General features: G+C 35.7%; 1 protein-coding gene and 1 pseudogene across 9 annotated transcripts in view; one reads left to right on the top strand and one right to left on the bottom strand.

Annotated features, from left to right (window-relative positions):
* The window catches only part of FRY (FRY microtubule binding protein), a 540,327-nt gene that overhangs the window by 359,342 nt on the left and 157,519 nt on the right, over positions 1-23,466 (top strand). For all 9 annotated transcript variants that reach the window (XM_024580787.4, XM_053920706.2, XM_053920710.2 and 6 more), the window contains 5 exons: positions 5,816-5,976; positions 7,870-7,980; positions 14,717-14,871; positions 22,821-22,920; positions 23,205-23,376. In XM_024580787.4, the coding sequence (XP_024436555.2) occupies positions 5,816-5,976; positions 7,870-7,980; positions 14,717-14,871; positions 22,821-22,920; positions 23,205-23,376 (699 nt within the window). The remainder of the gene's footprint in view (positions 1-5,815; positions 5,977-7,869; positions 7,981-14,716; positions 14,872-22,820; positions 22,921-23,204; positions 23,377-23,466) is intronic.
* On the bottom strand, positions 996-1,058 carry LOC112296231 (U4 spliceosomal RNA; annotated as a pseudogene).

The raw sequence follows: 23,466 nt of genomic DNA, 5'->3' as shown, positions 1-23,466 counted from the left end.
AATGAAGATAATTTAAGGATCCTCTCAGAAAACATTAAGCATACCAATATCCACATTGAGATGTACCAGAAGAAGAAGAGAGTGAGCAAGGCATCAGGAACCTATTTGAAGAAATAATGACTGAACACTTCCCTATCCTGGTGAAGGAAAAATGACCCAAAAGTCCAGGAAGTTCAGAGAGTACCAAACAAGATGAACTCAAAGAGGCCCACACCAAGACACATAGTAAATAGCCCTGACCGGCATAGCTCAGTTGGTTGAATGTCATCCTACAAAGTGTAAGTTTGCTGGTTTGGTTCCTGATTAGAGAAATACCTAGGTTGTGGGCCTGATCTTCAGTTGGGGCTCATGCAAGACACAAACAATCAATGTTTCTCTCCCAGTCTTTCTCCCTCCCTTCCTCTCTCTCTAAAAATAAAAACATAAAATCTTTTCAAAAAGAAAAGACACATCATAATTAAAATGGCAAAGGTAAAAGACAAAGAACAAATCTTAAAAGCAGCAAGAGATAGTTACCTATAAGGGAGCTCCCATAAGACTGTCATCTGATTTCTCAACAGAAACATTTCAGGCCAGAAGGGATTGGCATGAAATAGTCAAAGTGATGAAAAGCAAGGGCCCACAAACAAGACTACTTTACCCAGCAAGGCTATCATTTAAAATTTAAGGAGAAATAGTTTCCCGGACAAAGAAAAAAAAAAAGCTAAAGGATTTTGTTACCACAAATACCACTATAACAAGAAATGTTAAAGAATCTTCTTTAAGAAAAAGAAGGGAAAAAGCAGAGGAACATAGTTAAAAGAATAAAATGACAAATAATATGTACCTATCAATAACCACTTTAATTATTTTTAATTGACTGATTTTACAGAGAGAGAGAGGAAGGAAGTGGTGGGGGGAGAGAGAAACATTGATTTGTTGTTTCACTTATTTGTGCATTCATTGGCTTATTCTTATATGTGCCCTGACCTGAGACTGAACCCTCAACCTTGGTATATTGACAATAATCACGCCTCAGATAAACCTCATTGGCTGTGATACTGCCACTGCACAAAGCTTCAACCTTGGCATATTGGGACAACGTTCTAATCAACTGAGCTATCTGGCCAGGGCAAACAATCATTTTAAATGTAAATGGCTTAAATGAGTTAATCCAAAGACATAAAGCAGCTTAATGGATAAGAAAACAAAACCTATATATACACTCTCTACAAGAGACCCACCTCAGAATGAAAGATACACACAGACTAAAACTAAAGGGATGGAAAAAGAGATTGGCAAATTGAAATGGAGAAGATGGAGTAGCAATACTCATATCTGACAAAATAAACTGTAAAACCAAGGCTATCATAAGAGAAAAAGGACACCACATAAGGATAAAGGGAGCAATCCAACAAGAGGATATAACCCTTGTAAACAATTATGTACCCAACACAGGCGCATCTAAATACATAAGGCTAATTTTGATGGATGTAAATGGAGAGGTTGACAGTAATACAGTCATAGCAGGGACTTTAATACCCCATTGACATTAGTGGATAGATTGTCCAGAAAGGAAATCATCAAAGAAACAGCAGCCTTAAATGACACATTAAGAACAGGTAGATTTAATTGATATCTTCGGAGCATTGTACCCCAAAGCAACAGAATATGCATTCTTTTCAAGTGTACTTGGGACATTTTCTAGGATAGACTACATGTTAGGACACAAAACAAATCTCAATAAACTTAATAAGGTTGAAATTATATCAAACACCTTTTCTGACCATAAAAGTATGAAAATAGAAATCGGTCACAAAAAAAGAAAGAAAACACACACAAAGACATGGAGGCTAAATAACATGTAACTAAATGATCAATGAGATCAAGGACAAGGTCAGAAGATACCTTGAAACAAAAGAAAATGAGAACACAACAATTCAAAATCTATGGGACACAACAAAAGCAGTCCTAAGAGAGAAATTCATAGCATTGCAGCCTACCTCAAAAAACAAGAAAATTTTAACTAAACAATCTAACTTTACACTTAAAGCAACTAGAAAAAGAACAACCGACAAAGCCCAAAGTGGGTAGAAGAAAAGAAATAATAAAAATTAGAGTGGAAATAAATGACATAAAGACTAAAAAATATATACAAAAGATCCATGAAACCAAGAGTTTGTTCTTTGAAAAGATAAACAGGACTGGCAAATTTTTAACCAGACTCATCAAGAATAAATGAGAGAGGACCCAAATAAATAACATCACAAATGACTCCACAGAAATACAAGGAATTGTTAAAAAAAAAAAAAAACATTACCACTATATGTTAACAAATTGGACAATCCGAAAGAAATAGGTAAATTCCTAAAAACATACAATTTTGAGAAAGTGAATCAAGAAGAACCAGAGAATGTGAATAGACAGATTATGAGTAGTGAAATTGAAGTAGTAATAAAAAAAAAAACCTCCCATCAAACAGAAGTCTTGGATGAGATGGCTTCACAGGAGAATTTTAATAAACATTGAAGGAAGAATTAACATCTATCTTTCCCAAAACTATCCCAAAAAATTCAAGAGGATAAATGACTCCCAAGCTCATTTTATAAGGCAAGCATTATCCTAATTTAAAAACCAGATAAAGACACTACACAGAAAGAAAATTTTATTCCAATAGCCCTGATAAACTTAGAAAATAAATCCTCAGCAAAATATTAGCAAATCTGGTCCAGCAATACATTAAAGAGATCATACACCATGACTAAGTGGGATTTATTCCTGGGATGCAACGTTGGTACAATATTCACAAATCATTAATGTGATACACAACAAAAATAAAATAGAGAATAAAAATCAATTGATCAAATCAATAGATGCAGAAAAAGCATTTAATAAAATCTAGCACCCATGTATGACCAAAAAAACTGTTATTAAAATGCATAGAGGAAACATATCTCAACATAATAAAAGTCGTATTTGACAAACCCACCACCAACATCATACTCAAAAAGCAAAAACTTAAAGCATTTCCCACATCAGGAGCAAGACAGCGATGTCCGCTTTCACCACTCTTATTCAACATAGTACTGGAATTCCTAACCACAGCAATCAGACAAGAAGAAGAAATAAAAGCCATCCAAATACGAAAAGAAGAAGTAAAACTCTCATTATTTGCAGATGACATGATACTGTATGTAGAGAACCCTGATATAGAGATACTGTATATGCAGATACTGTATATAGAGATTCCACCAAAAAAACTACTAGAACTGATAGATAAATAAATTCAGTAGAGTTTGCAGGATACAAAATAAATACTCAGATATGAATTGCATTTCCATAAACCAATAATTAACAACCTGAAAAAGAAACTTAAAAAAATCCCATTTACAATTGCATCAAAAAATACCTAGGAGTAAATTTAAGCTAGGATATAAAAGACCTGTACTCAGAAAATTGTAAAACACAGAAGAAAAAATTGAAGAAGATACAAATAAGTGGAAGCATATACCATGTTCATGCATAAGAGGAATTAACGTCATTTAAATGTCCATACTACCTAAAATAATCCATAGATTCAATGCAATTCCTATCAAGATACCAATGGTGTATTTTACAGAACTAGGACAAATATACCAAAAATTTATATGGAACCACAAAAGACCCCCAACAGCCACAGCAGTCTTGAAAAAGAAGAACAGAGTTGGAACAATCACACTAACTGGTATCAAGCTATACTAAAAGCCCATTAAAGCAGCATGGTGATGACCTAAAAACAGAGATATAGATCGATGGAACAGAACAGAGAACCCAGAAATAAACCCACACTGCTATGGTCAATTACTATTTGACAAAGTAGGCAAGAACATACAATAGGGTAAAGATAATCATTGAATAAATCATGTTGGGAAAATTGGACAGATATTTGCAAAAAATGAAATTAGACATCATCTTACACCACACACAGGAACAAACTCAAAATGGATTAAAGACTTAAATGTTAGACTCAAAATCATAAAAATCCTAGAAGAAAACATAGGCGGTAAAATCTTGGACATTTCTTGTACAATATTTTTTCTGATATGTCTCTTCAGGCAAGGGAATAAAGAAAAAATAAACAAATGGGACTATATCAAACTAAAAAGTTTTTGCAAATCAAAGGAAATGATCAACAAAATGAAAAGACAACTCACTGAATGGGAGAACATATTCACCAATGATACAACTGTAAGGGGTTAATATCCAAAATTTATAAAGAACTTATAAAACTCAACCCCAAAAAACAAACAATGCAATTAAAAATGGGCAAAGGACCTGAATAGACACTTCTCTAAAGAGGACATGCAGATGGCCAATAGACATATGAAAAGATACTCAACATCAACGTAACTAATCGTCAGAGAAAAGCAAATTAAAACCACCAATTAGATATCACCTCACACCTGTCAGAATGGCTACCATCAATAAATCAACAAACAAGTGTTGGCAAGGATATGGAGAAAAGGGTACCCTTGTGCACTGCTGGTGGGAATGCAGATTGGTATAGCCACCATGGAAAACAGTATGGAGTTACCTCAAAAAATGAAAAATGGAACTGCCTTATTACCCAGCAATTCTACTTTTAGAAATATATTTGAAGAAACCTGAAGCACCAATTGGAAAGAATATATGTACCCCTATGTTCATTAAAGCATTATTTATAATAGCCAAGATTTGGTAACAGCCCAAGTACATCAATAGATGTGTGGGTAAGAAAGCTATAATACGTTTACTCAATGGAATACTACTTGGCCATTAAAAAGAAGGAAATCTTAGCTTTGGGGATAACATGGATGGACATGGAAGGGATTATGGTTAGTGGAATAAGCCAGTCAGAAAAGACAAATACCATATAATTTCACTTACGTGTGGACTCTAATGAACAAAATAAACTAACAAACAAAATAGAAACAGACTCATAGATATAGGGAACAAGATGTCTGTCTGAGGGACGGGGTACCAGAGCTGGGTGAAGGGATTAAGAAAAAAAAAAAAAACCCTCATAGACACAGACAACATTACCATAGGGAAAGGTGAGTGTGGGGAGGTAGAAGAGGACAAAGGGGACATAAACGGTGATAGAAGGAGACGACTTGCAGTGGTGAATACACAATACAATAACTAGATGTTGTATTATTGAATTGTACCCCTGAAACCTATATAATTCTATTAACAAATGCCATCCTAATAAATTCATTAATAACTAATTTTTATAAAAGAAATAATTTCACCTAATACAGGCACAGAAAATAAAAATACCTGGTCAGTTTGGTGTTAAAATTAATGATTGTCATTAAAAGCTTTTGACATATTTATAAAAACTATAAGTGAACTATTTCTACTTTTTCATAACTTTGATGTTATATGATCAATATTCCTCATTTAATGACTCAAAAGTAAGATGTCAGTTAAAGTATGTTTGTTTTAAGTGATCTATACATTATACTTCACCATTTTTCCTAATGACTGGCAACAGTCATGGGAACGTTGCCTATGTGAGCACCTGATTGGAAGGGGAAGATTCTCCAGACTTTGATGAAAAAACCACGTGAGTCATCTTCTGCCTCTGCTTACAGCTCTGAGAGGAGGTGCTAGTGACAGCAGCGTGAAGGGAAGAGTGCACACTTAGAAAATTCTGATTGACTTTTAAACATATTTTATTACCTAAAGGGAACTTAAGTTAGGAAATGAAATTAATCCTTTCCCCAAAACTTAAAAAACATGTGTAGTAGTGACATAAATTGTATTCACTGTATTTTTTAGTTTCATAGACTCAACTCTGTGTTTTTCTCTCTAGTTCACCACCGGAGATTTCTTTTCCCCCAGCAAAGCCTGAGGCACCATCTCTTCATCTTGTTCAGCCAGTGGGCAGGGCCCTTCAGCATTATGTTCACACCTCTGGATAGGTACAGTGACAGGAACCATCAGATCACAAGATACCAGTATTGTGCCTTAAAGGTAGGTCACTTTTGCCTCATGATGATTTCTGTCAGATCCATGATCTCTTTTCTTAAACTAATAACCATGCCTTAAATTACTTTAAAATAAATAATATGATATCATGTGATATGATAATCTAAGCACACATGCAAAAAATCAAGTAAACACACACAAAAATACACAAACTAAACTTAAAAATTCCAAAATGTACATGCATAAGTTTAGATTGATAGTTGTGCATAAATATGCACATATTCCAATTGGCCTTATAATTTCTACATGCAGAATTTATCCAAGCTTCCACTGTAATCAGTGTTTCTTCTATATGAGAACCATATGTTTTTCCTTAAGGGATAAATCCTTCAAGTAGCTGCCTTGTCAATAAACTTCCAATCTAAAAAGAACCGTAGGTTATAATAAGGCTTTATATATATGAGGTCTGTCCAGAAAGAAGCAAGCCATGTACTATGAAAAATAGAGACATTTATTGAAGAAGATACAAGACACAAGAAACACTGTACATAGGACAATGATGCCTCAGTCCCATTCAAAGTAGGCACCTTGGGACCTCACACAGTTCTCCCAATCGCCATCAGCCACCCCGTCGTATTTTTCTGAACCTCATCAGTGGTCTGAAATCTCTTGCTTTCAAAGGTGATTTTAGTTTTGGGAAAAGCCAGGAGTTGCAGGGCACCAAATCTGGGCTGTAGGGGGCTGAGCCACCTGGGTGATTTGTTGTTTCACCAAAAAACTCTGCACGAGATGTGATACACAAGTGAGCATGTTGTCATGATGAAGCTGCCAATCACCAGTTGTCCATAGCTGCAGCCTTCTGAATCATCCAAATAGTTTCTGCAGAGGAATGTTAATGCAAAATTTGATGCAGACTCCTTGCTCTACTTGCTCAGTCATTTTGAATGCAATGACCACACAGTACACATGTTCATTCAATTGTGTCTACCAGCCCCACTGATTAGTGCAGTGAAATCATCATTGTTCACATATGCGCATTCCAGTCCACTCTCCTTGGCTGCCAGGTTACATTGATGTCACACAAACCATTCTCATTGTACTAACAATGGCTAGACTTTTTCCGGACTGACCTCGTAGTATATTCTCAAGTTCAAAATCTGCTATTTCCCTTTTTAGTCTCTTATCTTAAAAGACTCCCAGAAACAAATTTCCACACTACTAGTATTGTTCAAAAATTTCAGAAGGATGATTCCTTACAGTCTAATTTCCTTTAGAAAATTAACTGTATATCAGCTCAGTCACATACACTAGAAGTTGCTGACTTTCAGGTTCACTCAGTGGAGCTAATTCACACCATGGCCCCGATAGTCACCTGGAAGTGCTAATTGCAGAGTTAATCAAGCTCTCACCTTCTCACCATCCATGGCTTCCTCCCCACTCATAGGAACTAAAGTTTATATTTTTCATTTTCTTTATCTTAGATTAAGAATTACAATTATTTCCATGTTTTTCATAGTTTGTCAATTTAGTACATTAGTCAAACATTTGTCAAGTTTGTCAGTTCAATACATAATCAAATATTGGTCATCAAAGCAAAATTTGAAAAGCTCTATTTTCTAAGCAGAATTAATTCACTTGACATCACTGATGATAAGTTCATTTTAAATAACATGACATGGTCATAAAGATTTGTTATAATCATAAAATTACATGTTTATAAAGTTAAGTTTATGTGGTGAGCTCTTCTAAAAAGAGCCAAAATTTGGAATCTGCTATCTTTATTGAATCTACTAAGGAACACTTTAAAATCTTATGGTAATAACTGGTTTAAAAGACCCTTACCATTTATAAGTCTGGTCATTATGTTTCATAAAGTCATTTGCATGCCATGAGACCATTCCAGGGTCCATTCCCAAGTGTTTCATGTTTTGTTATCAGGCAATGTCAGCAGTGTTGTGCTGTGGCCCCGTGTTTGACAACGTGGGCCTTTCCCCAGATGGCTACCTGTATAAGTGGCTTGACAACATTCTGGCTTGTCAAGATTTACGAGTAAGTAAATCTTCTATCTAAAGATACAGTTGATGTTTAATGTCCAGGGTGTTCTACCTCAGTTAGGCTACTTAGGTGTCTAAGCATTATTTACAGCACAATCTCTTCCCACACCAGCCACAAAATGCTGTTGGTTTAAGTGTTGTTCACAATTCACTGTGATGCATCATGATAAAAATTACAGTAACATTTACCAAGGTTGACAATAGATTGGGCTGTAAAACAAGTCTCAAAAAAAGTTTAAATGATTGAAGTGACACAGACTGTTCTCAAACCACAGTGGAATTAAGCTCGTAATCAACAATAAAAACATAATTAAGACACACTGTTCCATATAACCAGTGAGTCAAAGAATAAAGAAGAGAGAGTGAAAAAATATTTTTAACTTCAGAATAATGAAAGCACTATGTACTAAACTTGTGGATAGTACGTAAAGTCTTGCTTAGACTGAAACATATAGTCTTAAGTGCAAATATTAGAAAGAAAAAAAGGCTGGTAACCAATTACCTAAGCATCCATTTCAAGGAGTTAGAAAAGCAATAACATCAAATGCAAAAAAGTACAATGAAGGAGGTAAAGAGAAAAGGGCAGAAATTAAGGAAAGAAAAAATTAATTAAAATGAATACTTAAACCAAAAGTTGAATTTGTGAAAGGACTAATAAAATTAATAAATCCATGACAAGTCTGATCAAGAAAGAGAGAGAAGGCACATGTCATTGACATCATAAAGGAAATGAGGCATTACTACAGATGCTACAAATATTTAAAATAAAAGAAAACATATGAATACCTTTGTGCCAATTAACTTGAAAAATTATATAAAATAGACAAATTCTGCCCTGGCCAGTGAGGCTTAGTTGGATGGGTGTCGTCCCACAAAGTGAAAGGTTTGATTTCCAGTCAGGGCACATGCCTGCGTTGCAGGTTCAGTCCCCAGTCAGGGCATGTGTGGGAAGCAACTGATTGATGTTTCTCTCTCATATTGATGTTTTTCTCCTTCTCTGTCTCCCTTTCTTCCCCTCCCTCTAAAAATAATAAATAAAATCTTTAAAAATGAATAAATAAGACAAGTTCCTAGAAAAACACAGCAACAGAAGAAAAGAAAATCTGAATAGTCAGATAAGTAATAAAGAAATTTAAACTGTAATTGAAAGTTTTCCCACAAACAAATCTTTAGGACCAGATGGCTTTATTGGTGAAGTCAACATTTAAGGAGCCAATTGTATTGACTTAATATAAGTCCTTAAAGAGAAAACAGGTCAAGAAGAAATACATCTCAGTTGTTTTTAGGAGACCAGCATGACCTTGATACTAAAACCTGACAAGGATTTAACTAGAAATATAATTAAAAGGCAATTTCATTCATGAGCCTGGAGAAAAACTTTAAACAAAATATTAGAAAACTGAATTCGGTGATATATAAAAAAGTCGATGCATCATGTCCAATTGTAATTATTCAAGACCTACAAGATTGGTTTAATGTCCATCAATTTATAGTATGTTGATTATATTAACAGAGTCTCAAGAAGGACATGTCATATGGTCATCACAATAGATGCAGAAACAGCATTTATTAAAATTCTGTGTTCATTCATGACAGAAATTCTTAACAATACCAAGAATAAAAATTAACTTTGTAGTTTGATATAAGGTATCTTTAAAAAGAACCTGTAGCAAACATCACACTTAATAGTGAATATTGAAAGTGATCCCTGAGATTAAAATGACCAAGGAAGTCCCCTGTCACCACTTCTGTCAATATTATACTATAGATTCTTGCCTATGCATTAGGAAAGAAGAAATGGCAGGAATAAAAAAGAAGAATGCAGATCTAAATGTGAAAGCTAAAAAAACTAAAGCTTTTTGAAAGTAAGACAGGAAGATATTTTAATCCCTGGTTTTAGGGAAAGATCTTTAAAACAGTATGCAAACAATACTAATCATTAAGAAAGACTATTTAATAAATTCCATTCAGCAAAAGGCACCATTAAGAGTGTGAACAGACTAGCCATAGCATGAAAAATGTTTGCACATAAAAATCAGAATTTTTATCTAAATATATATAAAGGTCTCCTACAAATAAATAAAAGAACCTAGAAAAATAAGCAAAAGACTAAACAAGCTATGTACAGAAGAGGTTATATAAGATGCCAGTAAACATAAGAAAAGATTCTCCAGCTCATTAGTAATCACAGAGATGCAAACTAAAGCCACGGGAGATGCTACCCAGCAGAAAGGTAAAATTTAAAAGATTGGCAGTACTTGCCCTGGCTGGGTAGTTCCATTGGTTAGAGATTCATCCCAACATGCTAAGGTTGTGGGTTCAGTCCACAGTCAAGGCACATACAAGAATCAACCAATGAATGCACAAATAAGTGGAACAACAAATCAATTTATCTCTCTCTCTCCTCTTTTTCTGTCTAAAACTCAATAACAAAAAAGTATATATGCATCTCTATGTTCATTGCAGCATTATTTGCAATAGCCAAGATTTGGAAGCAATCCAAGTGTCCATCAATAGACATGAACATAAAAAATAACTGTGGTCATGCATACAATGGAATATTACTCAGCCATAAAAAACGGACTCTTACAATTTGTGACAACGTGGATGGACCCAGAGGTTATTGTGCTAACTGAAATGTCAGGCAGAAAAAGACAAATACCGTATGATTTTACTTATATATAAAATCTAAAGAACAAAATAAACAAACAAAATAGAAACAAACTTATAGACACAGAAAATAGACCGATGAGGGGGTTTGGGAGGCTGAGTAAAAAAGGTGAAAGTATTAAGAAGTACAAATGGATAGTTATGAAATAATTACAGGATGTAAAGTACAGCATAGGAAAAATAATAATACTACAATAACTATGGTGTCAGGTGGGTGCTTGAAATATTGAGGGGATTGCTTTGTAAATTATATAATTGTATAACCTCTATTTGCTGTACATCTGAAATGAATGCAAAATAATATAGAATGTAAACTCATTGAAAATAAAATTAAAAATAATAACGAGAAAATATAAAGGTTAAAATTCACCAATCAGAACATTAAAAAAAAAGATTAACACTTACCAAATGTCAATAAGGAAATGGAACAATTGGGAACTCTCATACAATGCTATAGAGAGTGCAACCCGGAATAACCATTTGGAAAAGTGGTTGGCATTCTCTACCAAAGTTGAACACAGTATACCCACAACCCAGCAGTCTCTAAATTAGGGAGTAACTATGAATTAGGATACTATGCATCAGGGGGAATAAATGAATGTAGGTCAAACAGAAGTTGAGGGGGAAAATGCAGTGCACAAAGTTGTATGCTATATAATTGCACTTATGTAGATTTCAAAAATAGCCCAAACTAACTATGGTGGTGGAAGTCAGGATGTGGTTGCTTTTGAGGAGGGGAGAGAGCAGTGAGAAAGAAAATACCCGGGCAGGCTTTACTGGTGCTAGTAGTCCATGGTTTTTACTTAATGCTGTTCAAATTATCATGTTCAGTTAAGGTACTTCATCATATACTTGTGAATCATATACTATCTACGTATTTTATGTCAATATCAAGCTTCTAAGGCACAAAAAAATAATGATTTTCTTTCAAGTCTAACTTTTTAATTTAATCTTTATTGTATTTTTTCCCATTACCATTTAGTGTCCTTATATTCCCCTACCCCCAGCAATCACCACACTATTGTCCATACCCCCCCTTTTTTGTTTTTGCTCAATCCCTCCACACCCTAACATTCCCACCCCCTTAGCTGTCATCCTGCTCTCCATCTCTGTGTCTGTCCCCATTTTCCTTGTTAGTTCAGTTTGTTCATTAGATTCCACATATGAGTGAAATCATATGGTATTTGTCTTTCTCTGACTGGCTTATTTCACTTAGTATAATGTTCTCCAGGTCCATCCATACTGTCACAAAGGGTAAAATATTCTTGTTTATGGCTGAGTAGTATTCCATTATGTAAATGTCCCATCATTGTTTTATATACTCCTGTACTGATGGACACTTGGGTTGCTTCCATATCTTGGCAATTGTAAATTACATTACAGTGAACTTAGGGGTGCGTATGTTCTTTCAAATTAGTGTTCTGGGTTCCTTCCAATATATTCCTAGAAGTTGGATTGCTGGGTCAAAAGACAGATCCAGTTGTAATTTTTTGAGGTATCTCCATACTGCTTTCCACAATGATTGCACCAATCTGCATTCCCCACCAACAGTGCAAAAGGGTTCCCCTTTCTCCATATCCTCTCCAGCACTTGCTGTTTCTTATTTATTGATGACAGCCATTGTGACAGGTGTAAGGTGATATCTTATTATGGTTTTAATTTGCATCTCTCTGATGATTAGTGACCTTGAGCATCTTTTCATATGTCTATTGGCCACCTGTATGTTCTCCAAATAGCCACTTCTTTGGGGTTTTTTTGGGGGGGGGGCGGGTGTTGAGTTTTGTAAGTTCTTTATAAATTTTAGGTATTAAACCCTTATCATATATATCAGTGAATATGTTCTTCCATTCTGTGGGTTGTCTTTTTATTTTGTTGATGATTTCATTTGCTGTGCAAAAACTTTTTAGTTTGATGTAGTCCCATTAGTTTATTTTTTCTTTGTTTCCCTTCCCTGGGGGAGATATACCTGATAAAATATTGCTACAAGCAATGTCTGAGATTTTGCTGCCTATGTTTCCACAAATGCAAGGTTGGTACAACATTTGGAAATCAATAAATATGATTCACCACATAAACAAAATGAATGATAAAAACCACATTATCATATCAATAGATGCAGAAAAAGCATTTGATAAAATCCAGCACGCGTTTATGATAAAGACTTTCAACAAAGTGGGAATAGAGGAACATACCTAAACATAACAAAGGCCACACATGACAAACCCACTGCCAGCATCATACTCACCAGCCAAAAACTACAAGTGTTCCCCTTAAGATCGGGAACAAAACAAGGATGTCCGATTTCACCTGTCTTATTTGACATAGTATTGGAAGTCCTAGCCAAAACAGTAAGACAAGAAGGAGAAATAAAAAGCATCCAAATTAGAATGACAGAAGTAAAACTCTATATTTGCAGATGACAGGATATTGTACATAGAGAACCCCAAAGATTCCACCAAGAAACTACTAGAACTGATCAATGTATTCAGCAAAGTAGCAGGATACAAAATTAATATCAAGAAGTCAGTGGCATTTTAATATGCCAATAACAAACTAACAGAAAGGGAAATTAAGAAAACAATCCCATTCACAATTGCTTCAAAAATAATAAAATACCTAGGAATAAACCTAACCAAGGATGTAAAAGATCTGTACGTGGAAAATTATAAGACACTGAAGAAAGAAATTAAAGAAGATACAAATAAGTGGAAGCACATAACATGTTCATGGGTAGCATGTCCATGCTACCCAAATCAATCTATAAATTTAATGTAATTCCTATCAAGATTCCAATAATGTATTTCACAGAACTAGAACAAATATTTCAAAAATTTATATGAAACCACAAAAGGCCCTGCATAGCAACAGTGATCCTGAGAAAGAAGAACAAAGTTGGAGGAATCACACTACCAAATATCAAACTGTACCATAAGTCCATAGTAATCAAAACAGAATGGTACTGGCACAAAAACAGGCAAATAGATCAATGGAACAGAATAGAGAGCCCAGAAATAAACCCACACCTTTATAGTCAATTAATATTTGAGAGAATCAAGCACATACAGTGGGCTAAAGATAGTTTGTTCAGTAAATGATGGGAAAATTGGAGAGATACATGCAGAAAAGTGAAACTAAACCACCTTCTTACACCACACACAGAAATAAATTCAAAATGGGTCAATGACTTAAATGTTAGACCTGAAAACATAAAAACAATCTAGTCTAACTTTTTAATGAAATATTATTTTTAAGTTTTTTGCAGCAGTATTACCAGTTTTTATCTTAACCCCTTAAGGAACTAGGTTGATGATATTTTACCATGCAATTAGAATTCACTCCCAATTGGGCCCACACCCTGTAGGAAAAAAAAAAAAAAGCCAGAAACTTCCCGCCTCTATTTGGTTGTAACTGGCAAGGCAGTGGACAACTTCCGAGAGAGTCAAGGAAATGTTTTCTGAGGGGAATATAGCCTCTAGGTACCAATCTTCGACAAATATGACAGTAGCTTCAGCAATCAATTAAGGATCCTATTTTCTTTCCTGTGCTGATATTTTTATATGAAAGTCTGTGATTAAGGAGAGATTCTTGATAACTGTATTTCTTTGTAAAAGACCACCAGCTAAGGTTTACACAATATATGTAGTAATCAAGTCGCCTAGACATAATCCCTCTGATATTTTTTTCTCAAAAGACTACATACATAAAAGCTATCTCCTGTATGTTTAAATTTTTTGCCAAATACATGTATTTTTCAGAAACTTTTTAAATAAAAAGAAGAAACACAGCCAGAGTCTTCACTGACTTTCCAGAGTTAATGACCCAGAATGAGTGGATCCTGTGTGACAGGTTTACACAGGGTCCCGTTGAGTTCATGCATTCCAATATTCAGGTTCAAAGGCTGCCTCTTAAAGAGGAAAGTGTGGAATAAAAATAAATCAAGATGAATGCTCTGTCTCCACTTCTATTTTACTCCGTTCAATATTGTCTAAACTCAATTTGGTGCCTTTCCCTGGAATAGCCTTTCATTAAACATGAATAATTTCTTTCCTCCATGTATTCAGGTCCATCAACTTGGCCGTGAAGTTGTTGTCTTGCTCTTGGAACTTAATCCTGACCAAATAAATCTTTTCAATTGGGCGATTGACCGATGCTACACAGGTTCCTACCAGCTTGCATCAGGCTGCTTCAAAGCCATAGCAACTGTATGTGGAAGCAGGTACGGATTCTTATAAGTGGGCGCTGCTGATTAGTGGCAAATACAATTAGGGTTGTTCTTCACGATACGAATAACTGAGAGCCTACTGTTTCTGCTGTTATCTGTGCATAGTAAATTCTATGGGAATCCAAAATGGCCTGTATTTCCCCAGCAGGTAGACCACTCCCAATAAGTGTGCAGCTACATTGATTTTTCATATTCAACAGGAGAGTGGTTCATTGTTATAGCACCCTTTATTTGCATGGAAATTCATAGTGAAACATTAGAGCTGGATTTGAAAATGACCAAGAAGATATGTTAAGGGAGTTTCTAGAAATGCTTGTGACAGGTGTGAACAGTAAGCCCTTCCTTCAGTCACCTTGAGAGCAAACTAAAACCAAAAAGCAGTCTGAAAAGGTTAACTCCACCTTGTCAAAAACTTCAGAACGGAAGAAAGGAAAGAAATATGGCATCCCAGGTTCCACAGATCACACTTTTGATACCACTGCCCTCGTTATATGAAGTAGTCATTCAGCACTATAATTTATTGAATTTTGTAACTATGAAACAAGGGTTAATGAAGATAGCTTTGAAGATTTCAAATCGCATAAGATTTTCCCAATAAAAGAGCTTACATTTTAGAACTTGAAAGAAGGCAGCTGAAGTTGATTTTTGAAAGACTCATATATACTATTGATTTTCCTTTTTAATTAAATGTTGCATTTAAAATGGCTGTCTTGAGCTGCCAGAAGAAGGAGATAAAAGTGAATTAGTTTTAAATTCTAACCTATTCTGTTCTAAATTAACAGGAACAGAATTTTAGAAAACATCTACTTTTAATAAATGTAAAGTAACTATACTATGTAAAATGTTTATCTTTCTTTTTTGAAGATAATAGATAATATTTCATGCCTAAAGCTTCCATTTTTCATAATCTTAGCTGCAGAATTTCTATGTACTTTAATCTCCATAAAAGTTATAGCAGATGACTATAAACTGATTTTTCTATCATTTTATTTCTTGATGTAAACATTATGAAAGGTTATTTAGACCTATGGGATATTACCAAAATATCATGTTTTGCAAAAATCTCTTTCTCCAAAATATTTTTTTATTTTCAGATATTTCTACATACTTAGATTAAATTTCACATGATTCTTTAATTCTGAAAAACATATTTAGAATGTATAACTCAGACCAAGACTCCTTTTACAAAAATAATAATAAATATTTAATAATAATAATAAAATTTTAAATATTTAATAATAAGAATAAAATAAGAATAATAAAATTTTCCTTTCTTTGCTGTTCTTCTCCCAGTGAACTTGCTTCGAACTTTTGTAGCCAAATTTATTTCATTGCACACCATCTCATAAATTGTTACATGGCGTTCCTATGAATAATTCTAGGTATTTTTCCTTACGGAGCACAAATAAATGCTTTGAGAATTTAGTGACATAATCTCAATTTCAGTAATATCTTTAGTCACAAAAATATTAGGACATAGGCCCTAATCTATTTTTACAGTAGATTTTTTCAAGCTATGGCCCTAAACTATTTGGGTTTCTTAAACATATATTGTGTATCGATTCATATTCATGACACTCATCTATTCAGAAGGAAGGCTGGAGGGCCAGGCAGCGCCATGGCCGTGACCTGTCTGCAAAGACAGCAGCCAACCCTGCAGTCTTTCTGGCCTCACGGCATGTTCACCATTTGACATTTCAGCTGTGGCCAAAAGCTGCTCGCTTTTCCCATAAATTCTCAGACTGTGTAGTCTAGACAAGGCTCTGATTTGTTTGAACAATCTTTGCACTTACGTTTTCAATTCTGTTTTTCCAAAGCAATTCCGGTGTTTCAGCTTCTGCTTTTTTTGTTTCCTGCATGTTTGTTTCTGAAAAATACCTAAATACCTTCTCTTATAAAAGAATAGGTTTCTGAAAAGTCATACATAAACTGGGTCATATTTTAAATTTCTCAAGCAAGTCATCTGTACAGTCACTCCAATGACAAGTTACTTTCCAAAGCGAAGAATCCTTCCTCTAAAGTAAATTATTACTGTCTCCTTTTCAAATAGGAATGATCATAAGCTGGATTTACATTATAGGAATATGACAATTTATAAGTAGATTCACTTATTAAGGAACCACTTACAATTGACTTGAAAATATTTTTTAAAATGAACATTTTTAGTGCTCTTATAGCTGAAAAATTTCTACCTTTGGTTTTAGAAGAGGGAATTAGACATTTTTGCATAGTTCATGTATCAATCCCTATATTCATCAGCAGTGATAATAGAAAAATGAGTCTCTGCATTCTTGATCTTGATTTCATTTGTTTCTGTGACGGACTGTGTGTTTGTATGTGTATATTGTGAACTTGCTGGTCCCCAATCAAACCTTTAACTATAACTATAACTATGACTATCATATAACTGTGGTGATGTTGAGAGATTTGGGAGTCAGAGTGGAACATGAATAGGACCAGGGGAAGTGATGATAAAAATAGAAAGTGATGGTACAGCTGGGAATATTAATTTTGAAGAATATTCATCAAATGTTTTATATTTGATTAAAAGCTATCAAATGCATCTTGCATTTAATAAAGCTATAATAAAGCTAAAGCTATAATTTAGCACAAAAGAAAATAGCTCCTCTTTTAGACAGCATTAGTTCAAGTAACTATTTGGCTTCTGTACATTGTCTTACTAACTTTCCCCTCAACTCCAAATTATATAGATATAGAACAGATAAGGAAGTTGAGAAAGAGATTAAATGGCTTTCCAAGGTTATTAATCAAGGTAAATAAATAGTGGGCTCTATATGAAAAAGTGCAGACCATTTCCAATCACTGGCTTATCTCAAAAGAATTCTCTTAATATTTAATTAAATACTTAAGAACTCCATTGATTTTACTCCTACCATCCAAAATACTACTAAAAAATGTTTAATAGATGTTTTAGAATTATTTATAAATTTAAAGTTTTAACTTTTAAAGATATGTGTTGGGTTTATTTTTGTTGTCATTGTTGTTTGTATATTTGCTTTGCCTTAAGTTAACTCTCTATAAACCTTTCCTAATTTAAATCAGGCCCAGCAAGCTTGAATTCTTAAAAGTGAGTGCCCCACATTTCTTAAGGAAATCGCACTTTTTTGTTTCCAAGGAAGATATGACTCATGAATCCCAATAGCACCCCCTACCTGGTGATGTTTAGCCTCATTCAGTCCAGTTGGTCAGCTAGAAGTTTGCAAGAGAGCGTGAAATGTGGGGATCTTTTCTTAAATTTATTGGGATGACTTTGGTTAATAAAATCATACAGGTTTCCAGTGTACAATTCTGTAATACATCATCTGTGTATCACATTGTGCGTTCACCACACAGTGTCAAATCTCCTTTCATCACCATACATTTGACCCCCTTTATCCTTTACTATCCCCCCCCTTCCCTCTGGTAACCACCATACTGTTATCTGTGGGGTTTTGTTTGTCTTGTTTGTTCATTTGTAGCTTTCACTTTTATATCCCACATATGAGTGAAATCATATGGTTCTTGACTTTTTCCATCTAATTTATTTTGCTTAGCATGATGTTCTCAGAATCCATCCAGGTTGTCACAAATGACAGTATTTCATCTTTTCTTGTGGCTGAGCCACATTCCATTGTAAATGTGTTCCCATCTTCTTTATTTATTTATCAAAGGACACTTGCCATGTCTTGGCCACCATGAATAATGCTGCAGTGAACATGGGGGTAATCTTTGCAAATTAATATTTTCAATTTTGGCGGGTGGATACCCAGAAGCAGTGTTGCTGGATCATATGGTAACTGTATTTGTAGTTTTTTGAGGAAACTCCATGCTGTTTTCCATAGCAGCTGTACCAGTTTACATTCCCACCAGCAGTGAATGAGGGTTTCTTTTTCTCCACAACCTCTCCAACACTTGTTATTACTGGTCATGTTGATAATAGCCATTCTAACAGACGTGAGGTGGTATCTTCTAGTTTCGATTTGTATTTCCATTGAAGCTAGTGAAGTTGTTTGTCACCATATACAAAAATTAACTCAAACAGATCAAAGACCTAAATATAAGATGTGAAACAATAAATGACATAGAAGAAAACATAGGTAGTAAACTTGTAGACCTTGGTCTTAGAGAGGATATTATGAATTTGACCTCAATGGCAAGGGAAGCAAAGCAAAATAAATGAATGGGACTATATTAAACTAAAATGCTTTTGCACATCAAAAGAAACTCAATAAAATAAAAAGTCAACCAACTGAATGGGAGAAGATACTTGCAAATAGCACCTCCAACAAAGGGTTAAATATGTGAAATATATAAAGAACTCATACAACTCAACAACCACAAAACAAACTAACCAATTAAAAAATGGGCAGAGGACCTGAGCAGACACTTCTCCCAAGAAGACATACAAATGGCTGGCATATATATGGAAAGTTGGAAACTTACTATCTTGAGTTTGAATTTAACATGTGCGTGTGCTCTGGAACAAGTTACTCATCTATAAAATGGGAGTGAAAGAGGGTTAGGGAGAGGGGTAAGTAAAATAAATCTCTTGATCTGAGAGCTGGCACCGAGTAAGCACCCTGTAAACACTATTTTTCACTTGCTATTGGAGGCAAAAAGCTGTAGAGTAATCCCCTCCATCAACTATCAGAATCTGTGTCTCTTCAGGACACCTCAACACTATCCTGAACTTTGTCATTTAGTTCTGAAGAACCCAAGCTAATAGGCATTTCCCAGATTCTTCAAACATTGCCTGTTTTCTAGATGGTGGTGAACAATTAAATGCTGGGAGGCATAAGATTTCATTTCTATTTTGCACATCTAAGTTCAGATGGTTTGTTACACACTCTTGCTCATTTGAGATCTTTCTCACCTTTTCTTCTCTGGGTTTCTTTCATTTTCTGTATCTGTGTTGTTTCACATAAATTCCATAGCTCATTCTTAAGCTACTAAGGAATGCCTTCATTACATGGTCAAGTGCACAGCCCCGCATAAGAGAGAGGCTTTATCCATCCTTTTTTTTTTTTTTTGCGCTTAAGTCTCCAGCAGTGTTTTACAGTGTTCTTCTGTATATAAATATATGTGAATTAAATCTTAATTTCAGAGACAGAGATGTAAGTCACCTCTGCCACAATGAGGCTCAAACGGACATGTTCTTTCTCCTTTCATAATCAGAATGGTCTGTTTCCAGATGTTATAAGAGTAAAATAGGCTGTGACATGTTCTGCTGTGGGCTGCTAGGAAGACTGGATAAAAGCATGAGTGGTTTGGAGTTAGACTATCCAGAAGGGAGTCTAAAATCCATTACTTCTACTTGGCATTGGGCAAGTGCTTAGCTTCTCCAAACCTCACTGGCTTCTTATGACAATGCAGCCACACATCTAGGTAAAGGCAGTAACTGGAACAAAGTAAGCACATCATAACATAAATGTCACCCAACCTTCATCATCCTCTTCACCATCATCTGGAGGCTTTCCCCAGTTCTCTCTCTCACACAGCATCCTCATGCTTTTTTTGTTCATTTAGAACTAAAAGTTCTAGAAAAGTAATAGAGTGCAAATTAGTAAAGCCATCTTGGAGAGCAATCGTGCAGTATCTCCCAAATTTTTAAATGTGCCCTTTGACCCTGCATGATGTTGTATAAGCATCTGTTCTGAAGAAATACTTGCACATTTTCACTACTTTAATAGTGAAAAAATGGAACTAGCAGAGGTTGGGTTCCCCAGGAAATAGCCTCTGAGATGAAGATTTGAGTGCAGGAAATTCATTAGTGAATGCCCACTGGGTCAACATCAGTGGGGAAGTGAAGGAAGTAGAACTGGGCAGAGGAATGAAAACTTCAACCAGTCCCTCAGGGGCTCCTGCTGAGGAGTAGGCATGACTTGGCTTGTGTACATTCTCTGGTTGAAGGCAATTCCCAGAGAGCAGTTCAGCCAGCAGTATCAGACTCCAACACTTCAGTGGGAGGACTGAATGCCCGGCCCTGAGGGGAATGTAGGTGGAGCAGCACTGCATCCACTCAAGAGTAATTAATTACTTATAGTCTGTCCACACTGTGGAATATTGCACAGCTGTTAAGGAGTCTGAGGTGGGCTTTATTGTTTGGTATAAAACCTAATCTCTAAACGTTACATGTAGGTAGTACAATCACATTTGTGTTTCAAATCCTACGTGTTAGGATGGGGTACTTACATACACACCTTTGTGTATAGACTTAGAAAAGGACTGGGCCACACACCAAAATGTTGGCAGTGGCTGCATGTAGGATCAGAAGCAACAGTTGGGGGAGAGAAGGAGATGGACACATCCACATTTTGTTCTATACACCTACCAACAGTCAGCACTGACTTGCCAGACATGCAAGTGAGTCCTATTCAGTGTGAGTCCTCCCACCTCGCGTGTTTCTTTCAAAAGAAAAATGTATTCATGTATTACTAGTACCATAAAAATATTAAATTTGAGTAATATTGTATATAAAAGTACAAATCTTTTTTCATGTGTCTAAGCAGTTCCCTATAACTTAATGTAACATTAAACTTACTGTAACATGGCCCTGTACGCACAGTGGGGTTGTGCCTTTCTACAAGGGTGAAAGCTCCAGAACAGAACTTCTTAGACAGTGTGATTACATACAGTCAATAAAGAATCCCGCGGGATAAACAATATGCTTTTTAGCTCCACGCCACCTTCTGGTTTCTGAAGTTAGCCTCAAAATAAAGATCAGTCTCCTGATACAGACTGTGCACTAATAATTTATCTCACCAGGAGTTTTCCATCTGTGACCTTGTTTCCACTATAGACTAAGAAAATGCATCCAGTAAAAAAGATGTCATCTTTAAGTAGTATCACAGAGCAAGAAAAAAATAGATTTGGTCCCCATATGCCACTTGATTATGCCACTAATTGCCATGTACTCTATTGTCTGTGTCCCTGTTTTCCCCTAGCTCCCATCCCACACATACAAGCAATTACCAACTCCTGCCAACTTTTTTCTCCTTAGTGTTTTTCAGTTTTAGCCCTTTTCTGTTTCTATTCCTGCCCTAATTCAAGCCTTCATGAGTTCCCATCTGGATTATTGTCACAGCTTCCAATATTGACCCCCGTTCTCTATCAGCAGTGAGAGTGGGTGTTCAAAACCTAACGTCCTTTCCTCACCCGCCCCCCTGCAAATCCAGTAGGTCATAATCCCAGTGCACCCACCCCTAGCCCTGTCACTGTCTATTCCTCTACTTATTCTTTTCACTCAGAGATTCTTCCCTTTTTCATAAGGTATCTTGCTGTTTCATTCTTGTAATCTTTTAAAATGTTCTCTCTGCCCACAGCACTCCCATACTACCCTTCCATGGCCTGGCTGATGTCTCCTGGGGCTGGAGGCTCAGTTTACTTGTCTGTCCCTTGGAAAAGCCTTTCCTGACCCTCCTCTGATTTGGGTGTCCCTCTCTGGAAGTTCGCAGCCCGCCATCGTAGCTGCCATTTTACCTAGACTGTGTAGTTTTGTTTCCCTAAGAATACTGGAAGCTGCCCTTAAGTGAAGGGACTGGCCTCACTAACTTAGTGTCGTAAGTACTTCACAGGTATTCATAGTATATGGTTGGTACTTAGTAAGTATAGATAGATTGAATGAAAATATTAAGTCAGTGAGCTATTGAGAAATTTAAGTATATCATCTAAGCGCAGTCCTTTCTACTTGTATTTGTTTTTCATTAAAATCTATATGTATTAAATAGATTTTTGTATTTGTTTCTCCTGGTGTCGCAGTATTCATTTTTAAACAAAAATGGAGCTATTTCCCTTTACCTGCTAATAAACAGCAAAAGAGTGAGGTAGAACAATGCCAAACAGGCACGGGGTGCCACTAGTAAGTGTGACTGAGGCCAGTGGTACTGATTTATCTAGATTACTACCCAGACAGTCTTATAAACTGTGCTTTTTTTCCCCCTTAGGAACTATCCCTTCGACACGGTGACATTGCTAAACCTTGTTCTGTTTAAGGCCTCTGACACCAGCAGAGAGACCTATGAAATCTCCATGCAGCTCATGCAGGCACGTACCACTCACTACACAGAAACGTCTACCCGTCGGCACAGAAAATAGAAGTGGGGATGCCCCCTGGGTGGCTGTTTCTTGATATGCATTTATTTATTTCTGCCTATCACTGTAAACAGAGGGATTAACTGATGTCTCCACTGAATACTACTATACTCAATACTGCTATATTGAATCACTATTAGATTCATTAGTTTACTTTGAATCTTTATTAAATAGAAATGCTCCTGACATAGCCAATGTTTACTGTATTGTTTTCTTACTTTCCTACCTCTTTATAGGTCCTTGAAACAAAGCTTTTTGTTTACTCAAAGAAAGTAGCTGAACAAAGACCTGGCAGTATTCTCTGTGGAGCCCACGGCCCACTGCCACCCCTCTACAGCATGTCACTAGCCCTTTTGTCGTGTCAGCTGGCCAGGATGTACCCCGAGCTCACGCTCCCGCTCTTCTCAGGTACCAGACAACAGTCGGTCATGACATACGTGATCATTTATGCTCTAATTAATCTTGCTTTTTAAATTCTAATATCAATTTAGAATCATA

This window comes from Desmodus rotundus, chromosome 3 (genome assembly GCF_022682495.2).
Source record: "Desmodus rotundus isolate HL8 chromosome 3, HLdesRot8A.1, whole genome shotgun sequence".
Classification (NCBI taxonomy): Eukaryota; Metazoa; Chordata; class Mammalia; order Chiroptera; family Phyllostomidae; genus Desmodus; species Desmodus rotundus.
Note: the sequence above shows the minus strand (reverse complement) of the source record. Positions and strands in the feature narration are given on the sequence as shown.